The sequence below is a fragment of the Merops nubicus genome, unplaced genomic scaffold, assembly GCF_000691845.1.
Source record: "Merops nubicus isolate BGI_N331 unplaced genomic scaffold, ASM69184v1 scaffold5261, whole genome shotgun sequence".
Classification (NCBI taxonomy): domain Eukaryota; kingdom Metazoa; phylum Chordata; class Aves; order Coraciiformes; family Meropidae; genus Merops; species Merops nubicus.
In genome coordinates, this window is record NW_008590142.1 from 92,394 (window position 1) to 104,937 (window position 12,544).

Consider the following 12,544-nt stretch of genomic DNA (forward strand, 5'->3'; position numbering starts at 1 on the left):
CTGTTAGCCCCTTGTAAATATGATGTAACAACTCCATTTACAGTCTTAAATGAAGTATTTTAATCTTTTTGAATACTTAACATTTTTCCCTCCCCAGGAAGGCTTTGTCATCAGAATCACTAGCATCAACTGCCAGCATCTGGGGAGAGAGACTAACACCGTGTTATGGAGCTGGTTTCAAACCCACCATGGCCAACGTGAGCGGCAAATGTGGCAGGTGCCACGACGCCCACATCCACCCGATATTTAACACTGTGAAGCTGTGACCAACATCTGGCTTGGCAAGTGCTGTGAAAGCCACTGCTGCCAGTGGCGTCTGACCCATTTTGAATCCATCTGTACCACGTTCAGAGCCTCCTCCATATGAATCCTTAAAACCCAAACCGTGAACTTTTACATTTAAGCATTACAGCACGAGCCAATTTACTTCAGCTCCTAACACAGGCAAAGTTCAAGAGAAAACTGTTAATACAGTTCTGTAAACGGATAGATCTCAACTATCAGTACTAACGATGACTCCAGCAATTGAGTTTGAATTGCACTAAGGTCAAGGATGCCTAGAATCAAGACATCTGCCTCATACACATAAAAAGCATATATGACACCCCTGGAAAAAAAAGTTAATCTGTTTAACATTATTTTATATTAATTAAATTACAGTAGCTGATCTGTTCAAGGGGTTTATGTAAAGCATCTGGCACTGTCCCACACGACATCCTTGTCTCTAAATTGGAGAAACATGAATTTGATGAATGGACCACCTGCTGAAAAAGGAATTGGCTGGATGGTCAAAAATAGCTGTGATAAACAGCCTGATGTCCAGGTGGAGACCAGTGATGAATGGCACTTCTCAGAGGTCAGTACTGGAACCAATACAGTTCAGGACCTTCATCAGTGGCACAGACAGTGAGATCAAGTGCACCCTCAGCAAGTCTGCATATGACAAGCTGTGCAGTGTGGTCCACACACTGGAAGGAAAGGGTGCCATTCAGCGGGACCCTGACAGGCTTGAGAGGTGTGCCCATGTGAGCCTCATGAAGGTCAACAAGGCCAAGTGCAAGGTCCTGCACATGGATCAGGGCAATCATAGAATGTTTTGGGTTGGAAGCGGCTTTTAAATCTCATCTAGTCCCACCCATGTGAAGTAAGCCAGGGCATCTTTAATCAGATCAGGTTGCTCAGAGCCCTGTCCAACCTGACCTTGAATGTCTCCCGGGATGGGGCATCTACCATCCCTCTGAGGAGCCTGTTCCAGTGTTTTACCACCCCCATTGTAAAAAAAATTTCTTCCTTAAATCCCAAGCACAAACACAGGTTAGGTGATGAGTGAACTGAGAGCAGCCCTGCAGAGAAGGACTTGGGGGTCCTGGTTGCCAAGAAGCTCAACGCGAGTCAACTGTGTGAGAGCAGTCCAGAAAGCAAATCATATGCTGGGCTGCATCAAAAGAAGCATGGCCAGTAGGTCAAAAAAGTGATTAAGTGATTCTCCCCTTCTATTCCACCTTTGTGAGACCCCCACCTGGAGTACTGCATCCAGCTCTGAGGCCCCCAAAATAAGAAGAACCTGGACCTGTTGGAGTGGATCCAGAGGATGGCCACAGAGACGATGAGAAGGCTGGAACACCTCTCCAATGAAGACAAGGTGAAAGAGTTGAGGTTGTTCAGCCTGGAGAAGAGAAGGGTCTAGAGATAACTTACTGTGGCCTCCCAGTCCCCAAAGAGGGCCTAAAATAGAGCTGGAGAGGGACTTTTTACAAGGGCAGTAGTGATAGAATATGGGGTAATGGCTTTACACTGAAAGAGGGTAGATTTAGATTAGATGGAAGGAAGAAGTTCTTCACTGTGAGGGTGGTGAGGCACTAGGACAGGACAGGCTGCCCACAGAAGTTTTGGATGCTCCATCAAGGGACGTGTTCAAGACCAGGATGGATGGGGCTTTGAGAAACCTGAACCAAATGAAGACACACTAAGTTTTACACATCAAATTCTACCCTAACTTAGTGGCCCTGCCTGCTTCCCTGGCTCACACTACCATCAACAGCAAATCCACAAACTGCATTGTGCTGAAACTTAACCAGTTAGATAGACAAAGATTAAATTTAAGTAAACCATTCTGAAATCCTCAGGTAAGCATGGGAGGGCTTTGTTCATACACAAAGACTTGAGGGAAAAGAAACCAGAGGAAGATATAATGAAACACAGGGAATGTTAACATTTTTTTATAGTTCTAGATAAGGGTTTTTTTCAGGGATTTGTTGGGGGGACAGGAGGGAGCTTTGGGGAGGGAATGTTAGTTTGTTCGGTTTGGGTTTGTGGTTTTTTTTGGGGGGAGAGGAAAGGGGAGCGAGATTCTGGTTTTCTTTTGCTTTGTTTATTTAAACAAAATAATCAAGCCACCAAACACTACAAATAAATGCTTATCTTATACTTACAAAAGACAAGCTCTGGAACCTGCCTGAGCAGATTTGTCTCTGGCTGTAGCACCACTTGATAAAGATGGTCACAAAGACTCTTAACTTTCCCACCAGGGGAAAAGGAACTCTGACATAAACTAAAGATACCACTGCAATGGTTAAGAGTCAGAAAATATATGTCTAATACACACGATGCTTTCTTCCAGATGATTAAGGAGACAGATGTTTACAGACATGCATAAAAAAAATTCCAACTTAATCAGTGCAGTCCCCAGAAACATGTTCTAGAAAGCACTGCCTGACAGATACCACACCAAGGCACAAAATGAAGCAGCTGATGCTGTTGACTTCCAGGTGTTGGATAGGAAGCTTCAGGACTCAAGGCTGCCACGACAAAGTCGTGTCACGAGGTGAACTGAAGATCAAAGGTGAAATTGAATTTTCTGTGTTACACTAATCTTGAGAAACATGACAGTCTATTGACAACCAAACCTAATTCACTTCAATGCATATTCTAGATCTTCAAGAGACTTTTTTTTTTTTGGTCTAGATTCTTGGATTTATTCAAGAGTGCTGATTTTTTTTGACCATTCCTGACATGATCACTGTCTAAACACTTGTTCTTTTCTTTCTCGTGCTTAACTTGGGAATAAAAGCTCTTAGAATTGTGAAAACAATCTTATTTCACGAGAATGAAAAAAAAAAAACAACACTGTTTTCCATTAAGACCTTCAATATTTTAAAGTATTTGTTTTGCCAGAAATCTTAAATTGTAACTGTGATTGGTGGCAAAAAAAAAAAAAAAAAATTTAATTCCCAGACAACTAATCAGAAAGCTACTTAATCTGAACATACTGTACAAAATCTAAGGCCAAAAGGACAAGACTGCATAGGCCTGAAAACCAAGGTAACTTTAAAAAAATATTGTTTCTGAACAGCAAGTTCAGAAATAATGAGTCCTAGCCCTCCCTGTTCTGTCTAGCAATTATAAAAGTCATCCTTAAGACAGTGGGCCTCCAACACCCCACAGCAAGATAAATTTACCTTTATCTTGACTGGCTAGAACCTTACAAAGCAAATAAACACCAGATGTTAAAATCTTATTTCCAAACATGACAGAAATTTGAGGCTTAAAACTAGTAATTATATAGAAGGCATAACAGAACTTTGCATGCTATTTCATTCCATCTCAATCAGGTGGAAATATCAAAAATCTTTTTGACATGAGTGGAAGTTTCTTGCAGCTGAACCCGAACTGAACTATTATGAGCAATGAATATTGATCTGAGGTGCTCCTCAAGCAGGGAATACTGCATGTATTTTTTACATAAACTATAAATCATAACATTCTGTTGGTTTTGCCTCATGTAGGTCCTCAGTACTAAATCATTTTGGAAATGCATGTTAAATGGAACGGAAAATATTCCATCTTGAACTGCAGGGCTTTGGGGGGGTGTGGGGGGGTGAGAACCTTACATGCTTCTGTACTATTTTAAAACTTTTGAGTATTAGGAGGCATATGAAAATACCCAAAGCTTTTTGTTCCCTGGATGACTTATTACATCAGTACGCACCATATCACCTGCTTAATTTGTAAACATCCAGATTTCAAATTATTGAAGTATAAAAGGGAACATCAGTAACCTTCAAAAAGGAGTGCAGCTCTACAATATGTATTTTAGACTGAAGAAAATTAACCAAATGATAACAGATTATCGATTTAACATCAGTATTTTCAGTCACTTCTCCTTGCTCTAGGAACCCTAGCACCCTGTAATTGTAAGAATCTCAGTGGGTTTCCATATTACCTCCTGCCTCATGAAGTGCTTACAGCCATCTCACTTTCCTGTGTTTGTTTTTTTTTCCCAACAATACAGCAAAGGCAACATCCACACACAGCATCATGCTCAAGAGAATATACCTTGACGCTTCATCTCAGTTAAGCAGCTGACTCAAGGCACAACTCAAACTCGGTGACAGACCATGAAGCATTTTATCCCTCCTCCCTGAACATTAACTGGCTATGTGCACTCTTTGGGGCATGGCTGGAGAAGCTGTACCTTGCTTACCCTTAAGTTCAGTCCTGAAAGAGTAGGCATACCATTCCTTTTTCACTTTCTATAACTCTGTTACACAGATTATGTGTATCTCAGCAACACAGTCACTGCAAACTGAATGCAAAGCTTAAACCACCACCAGGAAATTCCCTGTATACTTCAGAAGCATGCACTCTTTCAGTTGTTTTGTAAATTCTCTTTTTAAGAACTACTACTTCCAAACTGGTGCAATCCAAGAGCTCCAGAGCTTCCCTCAAGCAAGAGGGAAACCCAGTCTACCAAGAAGAGAATTCCGTCCATGGTGATACAGCCTGTCTGAGCATTCTAACAGTCCCAGCCTTCCAGCAAAGGTGGCTGATCACACAGTGCAAGTCCAGGCTCGCTGTGGACACTGCCAAGTGAAGGGAAGCACACCCAGCTGCTGTACACATGGGGTAGCTTCTCACTCAGTCTATTACTGCCACACTTCAAAACCAGTAGGGATTTAAAAAAAAAAGGAAATCTTAAAGCTTATAAAAAAAAAAGCGCTACTCCAAATTATAAAAAAAAAAAATCACTGATTTTATATAAAACCAGACACACAACATGAAACAAACCATTAGTTAAGATCTAGAACTAAAACTAGTAAATAACTCGAACATAAAATGAAAAATATTTTGCTGTGGACAAATAGGTAGGTGAAACGCAGCTGGAAGAACTGAAATAGTACAGACACTAAGCCTGTTTCTGTAGAAATACATTAGACGGGGAAATTACTGGGTTTGGTTAGAGGCCTGTTGGGTTTTCATAGGCTGTGGTTTTCCTTGATTCCATCAGCAACCTAACGTTAATCAGCTAGTGTCTTGTAGGTACCATGAAACATCTGTTTAAGTCATTTATTTACTCTTGTCCAAGTGAGCTGTTCTTGCAAATGGATGAAGTTAGATACAAACTGCAGTGCACCAAAGGAAAAAGTCATTAAACAGTGGAGAAAAGCAAGAAGTTTATTAAAACATAAAAAAATATCCAATGTTAGTCAAGATGTATTTTACCAAACAGACCAATCCTTTCCTGATTTCTGTCCTGCTACGTTCTCCTTTGGTTTTTCTAGACTGCACAACACTTCAGGTTAACAACTACCTCCACAGCTGTTCGCAAACCATTAGTACACTTTAAATATTGCCTCAATGCAAGTAAAAATGCACCATTACATTTGTACACGGAAATTCTCCATTGCCCTGTTCCCACACTGGTATAATGTATTTCTGTGCAATACTAAGTCTCATAACACATTTCACAGTACATGGATTCATGCTCATTCCCATGGAAACCATCAGGGCCACGGGTGCTGCAGAAGCACCTCCTTGTAGAAACATTTCTGTAAGGCAGCCCCAGGATTTCAATCGTGTGAGCAGCAGGGCATTAGATGTTATTAGCACGCTGCTAGGAGGCACTGATAGGGCGGTAGTAAGATTAACATTCAAAATTCTGCCAGTTACAAGTGGGACCGGGTATTTCCCCAGGACTACTTAGTGCATTATTTCTCCTATTTCACAAATCTCACCCAACTCCAATCTTTTGAAAATATTCAGTACTTCGGGCAATTTCTGTAAATTGCCAATACAATTTCTATTTATTATTTTTAATGAATTCAATATCTAACCATCATTTCAAGCATGAAAGTAGATGAATATACTCCTTTAGAGCGCAACATATGGAAATTATATAAAAGTAGTAAAGGCAGGCACAGTTTCAACATTTTCCACTCATTCCACCAGAGCCTTATGCTTAGAGTTCAACGTACACTTGATAGGCATTTTCTCTATATTAGTGAATCACCACCATTCAAATATTCACAGCGCTCATAGAGCTAGTAGTGTATTTGCAAGTAAAAGCTTTTGTCTTCAGCGCCAACTTTTATCAGCTTCCTATGGAAAGATTTAAAGATGACAGCTAAAAGCAGCAGTAGCAAGATTTTATTTAACAGTCTACACTTATCGGATTGTGCCAAACTGTTATCATTTTGAAGCTGAAGAAAAACAGCAAGACAGTTATCCTTACTTATTTGACCTTCAAAAACCAGTAAAATACAGCAGGGCTAGATGGGGAGGAGGGAGTGTGGGCTGATCTGAGACTATTCATCTTTTTCAAAGACCATAACCTGCACAACAGAACTGGAATACATACACTAGTTAAGGGTGTGTCTGCAAATCATGACTTCCATATGCATTCAACAGATGCTTCCAAGTAACCAGTAAAATCCCTACTGGACATGACTTCCATGTCATTTTAATAATTTATAACCTTTTGTGAAACAATTTTTTCCACATTCAAGCATTTATTCGTTCTGGCAAATGCTTGGTTATGTGCTAAGGGGCTGCAACAGAGACAGCTCCTCCTAGTAACAAGTCATGCAGTCCAGAGAACTGAGCCTGGACCGAGTCTCGGTTCTCCTTCTGACAAAGTATAAAAATGAGGAAAAATCATGAAAGTCAGTTATTGCTGGTAAGCTTCAGCTTCCCCGTCTTTCAAATAGAGATAAGACTTGCTTTTGTATCACCATCTGAACATGGCCATGTGAAAACCATTTCCAGAAGAGCTCCATTTCTAATAACAGCTGCTGTGACAGTGAGATTAGAAACAACCATTCTAATTTTATCACCGAGAGTGCCAATGGATAAGGCGCTATGGCTTTCAGATTGTTCCCAAAAAGTGACAGCTGCAGTTGATACCCTCTATGTCAACTAAAGTTTGAAAACCTTTAAAACAGTTAATTTTTTGCATAATAATGTAATAGGAGAAAATAACTGAGTCCTAAGTCCTTAAAACTCAGCCCTCTGTTAATGAAGAATTTTGTCAGTGAGACTGCTTATTTTCCTCAGATATGCACTAAATAAAAAATCAAATACTGACAAGAAGTGCCTTGCACCTCCAGCCGAGATCCTAACACCAAATGGGCACAGACGAGGTCTGTGTACAGTGTACTGCTCACATATGGGGCTCCACAGACAGGAAGGATGCGCAGCAAAGGACTGCAAAGCAGGATACGTTTAAGCAGAACAAAGGCAGAGACTGACAAGCCACATATGCTCAATGCAACATCCTAATCCTCCTTTTCCAGTAAAAGATCAAGTATTTATAAAAGATAATTAGGCTGTTATTGCATACATACAGCAAAATTCAGGTGCATCTTCAAGGTCAAGTGAGAAAATAAGCATCTCAATTAACTTTAAAATTAAATTAAGCCAGAAAAATTAATTAAATGCTTATCTGAAATAATTATTCACATACAAGTCATTAAACAGTATTTCCACACTTCTTCCTACATAACCTTGCATATGCATGTTACAAAAGACATTACTGAAGTTAAATAATTTATAACTTTTGTTTAGCACTCCTGATTATAGATTATTGAATAACCTTACAAAACACTAACAAGAATACTTATTATACAAGCCTGAAATTTTCCAATTTATTCCATGAACAATTTATTTACTTTCCACTAAAGTGATAACATTATGTTACATGGTAACATAATCAAACTGCTAAGCATTGTGATTAAAGCAGGTATCACATCTCTGCAATCTTAACACTGCCTGAAGTTTGTTTTTGTTTTTTTTTTTTTAAATAAAAAGAATAGCATACTCAAAACTGCAACAAAACAAAAACCTATTTTGAGAATTTATTTTGAGCATGTGTGTAAATATGGAAAAATAACACACAAAAGTAATCACATCCAAAATATATCTCTGGCAAAGAAAGATTAATAAAAAAACACTATAGCAACAATAAGTTGAAAATACATCGTCTTTTTTCAAGCTCTCAGAAAAAACAAAACACATGTTCCTTTTCTTACAAGGCCGCTCATAAGGTCTGCAACATTTCTTTGAAAGGTGGAAGAAAAAGTCCTAAGACTTAATGGGGTATAAAAGCTGTTAATTTTATGCATACCACAAAGGGCCTTTCAGTAGCTGTAGCTGGTGGTTTTCTACCCGTGACCTGCTGTACCTTGTATGCTTCCCTCAACTACACCATGCTGCACGCCAGCTGCAAAGGTCTAATTTTGTTACAATAAACCAAAAGCAAAAGGCAAATATTTAACAATGTTTCAGTGTGCAAGAGGACATAATGCATTGTCTCAGCAACAAAGCCAGCAACTGTCACCTTCTCCCTCTTAGTTACTCAGCAAATTTAACACTTAAATAAGACACAAAGGTAATGCTTATAACCTCATTTGTTTCTGATGTAACATTCTCACCTTTAAAAAATAGGAAGTTACTTGAAAGATTTTAGTCGAAATACTCCTTGCCTTGGTATTAACACAGCCAAATAGGTACCACGAGAGCACGATCTCCTGTTTTCAACAGCTACATGTACATAATGACAAGGCAAGAGACCAGTTTGGTATGTACTTAACAGAAAAAAAAAAAAACCAAAAAAAAAAAAACCAATGACAAGTTTAACTGTTAATGACAGCAGGGTAGACCAAAACACATCATTCCTCCTTGCACGTAAAAGAAAAAGGCTGTTTTGAAATAATATTTTCCCCTTTGAGTCTTGAAGTGTAACTGCTCAACACATTTAAGTCACCTCCACGTTCAGATTAACTCCTTTTGTCAGCACACTAGTTTCATGGTATGAAGTGATACCAGATGTTCTAGTTCTAAATGTCTCACTAGAGTATACTTACTCTGACACTTAGTAGATGCTGAGTGCACCAATGCACTTTTGCAAATCATTTAAAGTTTGTGCTCTGTTAGCAAGTATACCTGCTCTTCATTGACAAAACACACTCACATTTTCATTCTCAGACAATCACAATGTGAGTACTTTCCCATTTCAGGTTAAGAAATCTTGCCTAAGCCTGAAAAGTGTTAGATTCCAAGGAGATTCTTGCTCTTTCAACTTGCTAGTACACATCAATGCCTTCTCTTCTGAAGGTAAGTACAGTTTATATATCAGAAGCTCCCCTCTGGTTTAGATTCACCTAAGACATGGTACTTGAAGATTAATAGAAGGTATTACATATCACCCAACTAATACAAAACACTTCTGTCTTTTCCATGGTTCAGGGTATCCATGAGCACATCACACTAGTATTCAATTCACATACTATCTCTCAGTGCCAGCATAATCTGATCTCCATTTTTAAGGAAACATGTCAAGGAAAAGTCAAAGATATTAAACTTCAACTTAAAATTCCACTGAAATCATTTGGAGGATGCACAAAATACAACACAGCCTGAATGACATTACATTCTAAAATTCCATTCTACAGCTCTTCAATGTCAAGAAACTGTACAGAGAACAGCAGGCAGAACACAGAGTTTGGGCATTCTTGCAAAGTCTTCAAAAATCATAGAGGAGAAGGAGAGAAACCACAAGAAAAAGCTGGGAAAAGCACACAATTCACAACTTAAAAAATGTCAAAGATTTTTAGCCAGTTCACTGTTATTAGCAATTACTCAAATACTACAGAAATTGATTGCTTTCTTTCCGAGAGTGTCAAAAGCTGTCTTTTAAAAGTGGTTAAACAAGCATTTGCAACATGAGTCTCAAAACCTGATTTTCAGTAATCACAGTACCTTATTTCACTTACTGTGATCAAACTTATCATCCTAAAGAGAAACTCATCCAAGCTAACAAGCATTTTCCTATTAACAATCTTTACTATCATATGCCTCTAGGACAAAATTGGCTGCTAATACAAAAACTTACATACCACAACTATGAGTGGAGTAACTATCGAGAAACAATTCAATAATGTTAAGGTGGTTTTACAAAGGCAGATTCACATGTTTTTGTCTATATTTTGAAAATAAAAAACCCCTCTCCCTACCACAGGTGAGAATACACTACACCATCACCAAATCAGGGATGATGCAATGAAGATTAAAGCTTCATTGATTTAGTCATACCTGACGCAAGAGAAACCGCTACACTATGGCCCCACTGGTGCAAATACAAATGCAGATGAAGCCTCAATTTCTAACTATCTTCTTGTCATATTTATGTTTTAGCCAATGTATGTTTGTATTTAATAAAAACAAACTGGCAAGGGCATCTTAAGGTTTAGCTTAAGTTCTACATAAACTTTAAGAAGTACACCATAATACATATTCAAAGACTCACAGGATTAAGTACCTGGAACCAATACTACCTGGCATTAGAAGATCATCTGGAATATTAACATGGCCTCTAACCCTCATCTCAGAGTTTCATGGCCTAAAAATTCAAGTATTCTTCACCCATTGCTGTCTATGAAGGCTTGTGTTGAAAGCTCTAGCAATAACCATTAACTTCAAAATGGCACTGTGTTACTAGCATTAAGGCTTTCCACATTAGCAGCTATGAAGATAAAGGAATAGAAATCTACACTTACTTTGAGAAGCCTACATAACTTTTGCTAATTTCCACAACATGTAAAACCTGTGTGTAATGGGCATAACTGTAAAAAGAATTCATACGCAGCAGTTTAATAGAAAAGGAGACATTAATGAAATACTAGGAGCAATGCATGCTTTAAGAATAATACATAGCACAGAATCATAGAATCAACTAGGTTGGAAAAGACCTTTAAGATCATTGAGTCAAACCATTAATTCAGCACTACCAGGTCACCCCTAAACCATGTCCCATCACCATGACATCTATATGGCTTTTAAATCCCTGCAGGGATGGTGACTCCACCACTTCCCTGGGCAGCCTGTTCCAGAGCTTGATAATCCTTTCAGTGAAGAAATTTTTCCTAATATCCAACATAAACCTCCCCTGGTGCAACTTGAGGCCATTTCCTCTTGTCTTATCACTTGTTACTTGGTAGAAGAGACTGGCACCCACCTGTCTAAAACCTCCTTCCAGGAGTTGCAGAGGGCGATAACATCTCCTCTGAGCCTCCTTTACTCTAGGCTAAACCACCCCAGTTCCCTCAGCCACTGCTCATAAGACTTGTTCTCTAGACCCTTCACCAGCTCAGTTGCCCTTCGCTGGACATGCTCCAACACCTCAATTTCTTTCTTGTAGCAAGGGGCCCAAAAACCGAACACAGTACTTGAGGTGCGGCCTCACCAGTGCCGAATACAGGGGGACAACTACTTCTCTCATCCTGCTGGCCACACTATTTCTTACACCAGCCAGGATACTGTTGGCCTTCTTGGACACCTGGGCACACTGCTGGCTCATATTCAGCTGGCTGTCAACTAGCACTTGCAGGTTCTTTTCTGCTGGGCAGCTTTCCAGACGCTTTTCCCCAAGCCTGTAGTGTTGCATTCCGGGGAGGGAGGAAACTCCAGTTATATTGTTATCCAAGAGCAATGTGTAAGAAAACCTACTCAGTCAGTCAACAGCATTAACTGGATAAAAATTGTAGTGGATACACAAATTCAAAAGGTTAGGGTTTTAGAAACAAACCAAAAAAAGTCATATATTAGTGCTTAATAATTTAGTTGGATTGAAAATTTTGTTACTTTTACTTTCATTCCTAGAACATCCTCATGCAGAGGACTGCAAAGAGTGAAACAGCTTCCCAGTAACAACAAGTTACAAGTTCTTTGTGACTACACTGAAGGCAAACCAGATCCATAAAAACCACTTACTTGGCCTAGCAGCCAGCACACTTGCCTTGCTAAGAGATCTCCAACTCCCAACCCACAGCTGTTATTTTCCCAGAAGAAAGTTTCCATATATCCATTATCTACATACTAGTGGTCAGACACGACCCACAATCCACCACATGGAGTAAGCAGTTTTGAATATTAGTTCAATTTCTGTATTACATAAGCTTTCAAACTTATCTAGTAAAAATGTTGCTTTCCCTGCCTGATCTTACATCTGAGTGATACACCAGTTCATCTCTGCTTTCATTGTTTTCTATCTTGCCTGCTATCACGACTAAAATTATGGTAACTGCAGAGATGAGCTGAGGAGGTCCTTGGCAAGTGTTATTTTAGGCAGTTGAGCAGTTAGGAGTTTCAATAAAAAAAAGCACTCTGCGAGGTCTTCAAGCTTTGATGGAAAGTTAGACTCTCTTTGGTGTGTGAGAGAAAGGAGTCAAAGGTAACACAGAGCAAACAGTTGGCACTCACACAGCTAAAG

General features: G+C 39.3%; 1 protein-coding gene across 1 annotated transcript in view; it reads right to left on the minus strand.

Annotated features, from left to right (window-relative positions):
* The window catches only part of EIF3H (eukaryotic translation initiation factor 3, subunit H), a 68,475-nt gene extending 68,150 nt beyond the window's left edge, over positions 1 to 325 (minus strand). The window contains exon 1 of the mRNA XM_008949814.1: positions 188 to 325. Coding sequence (XP_008948062.1) covers positions 188 to 325 — 138 coding nt within the window. The remainder of the gene's footprint in view (positions 1 to 187) is intronic.
* Positions 326 to 12,544: the final 12,219 nt, after the last annotated feature.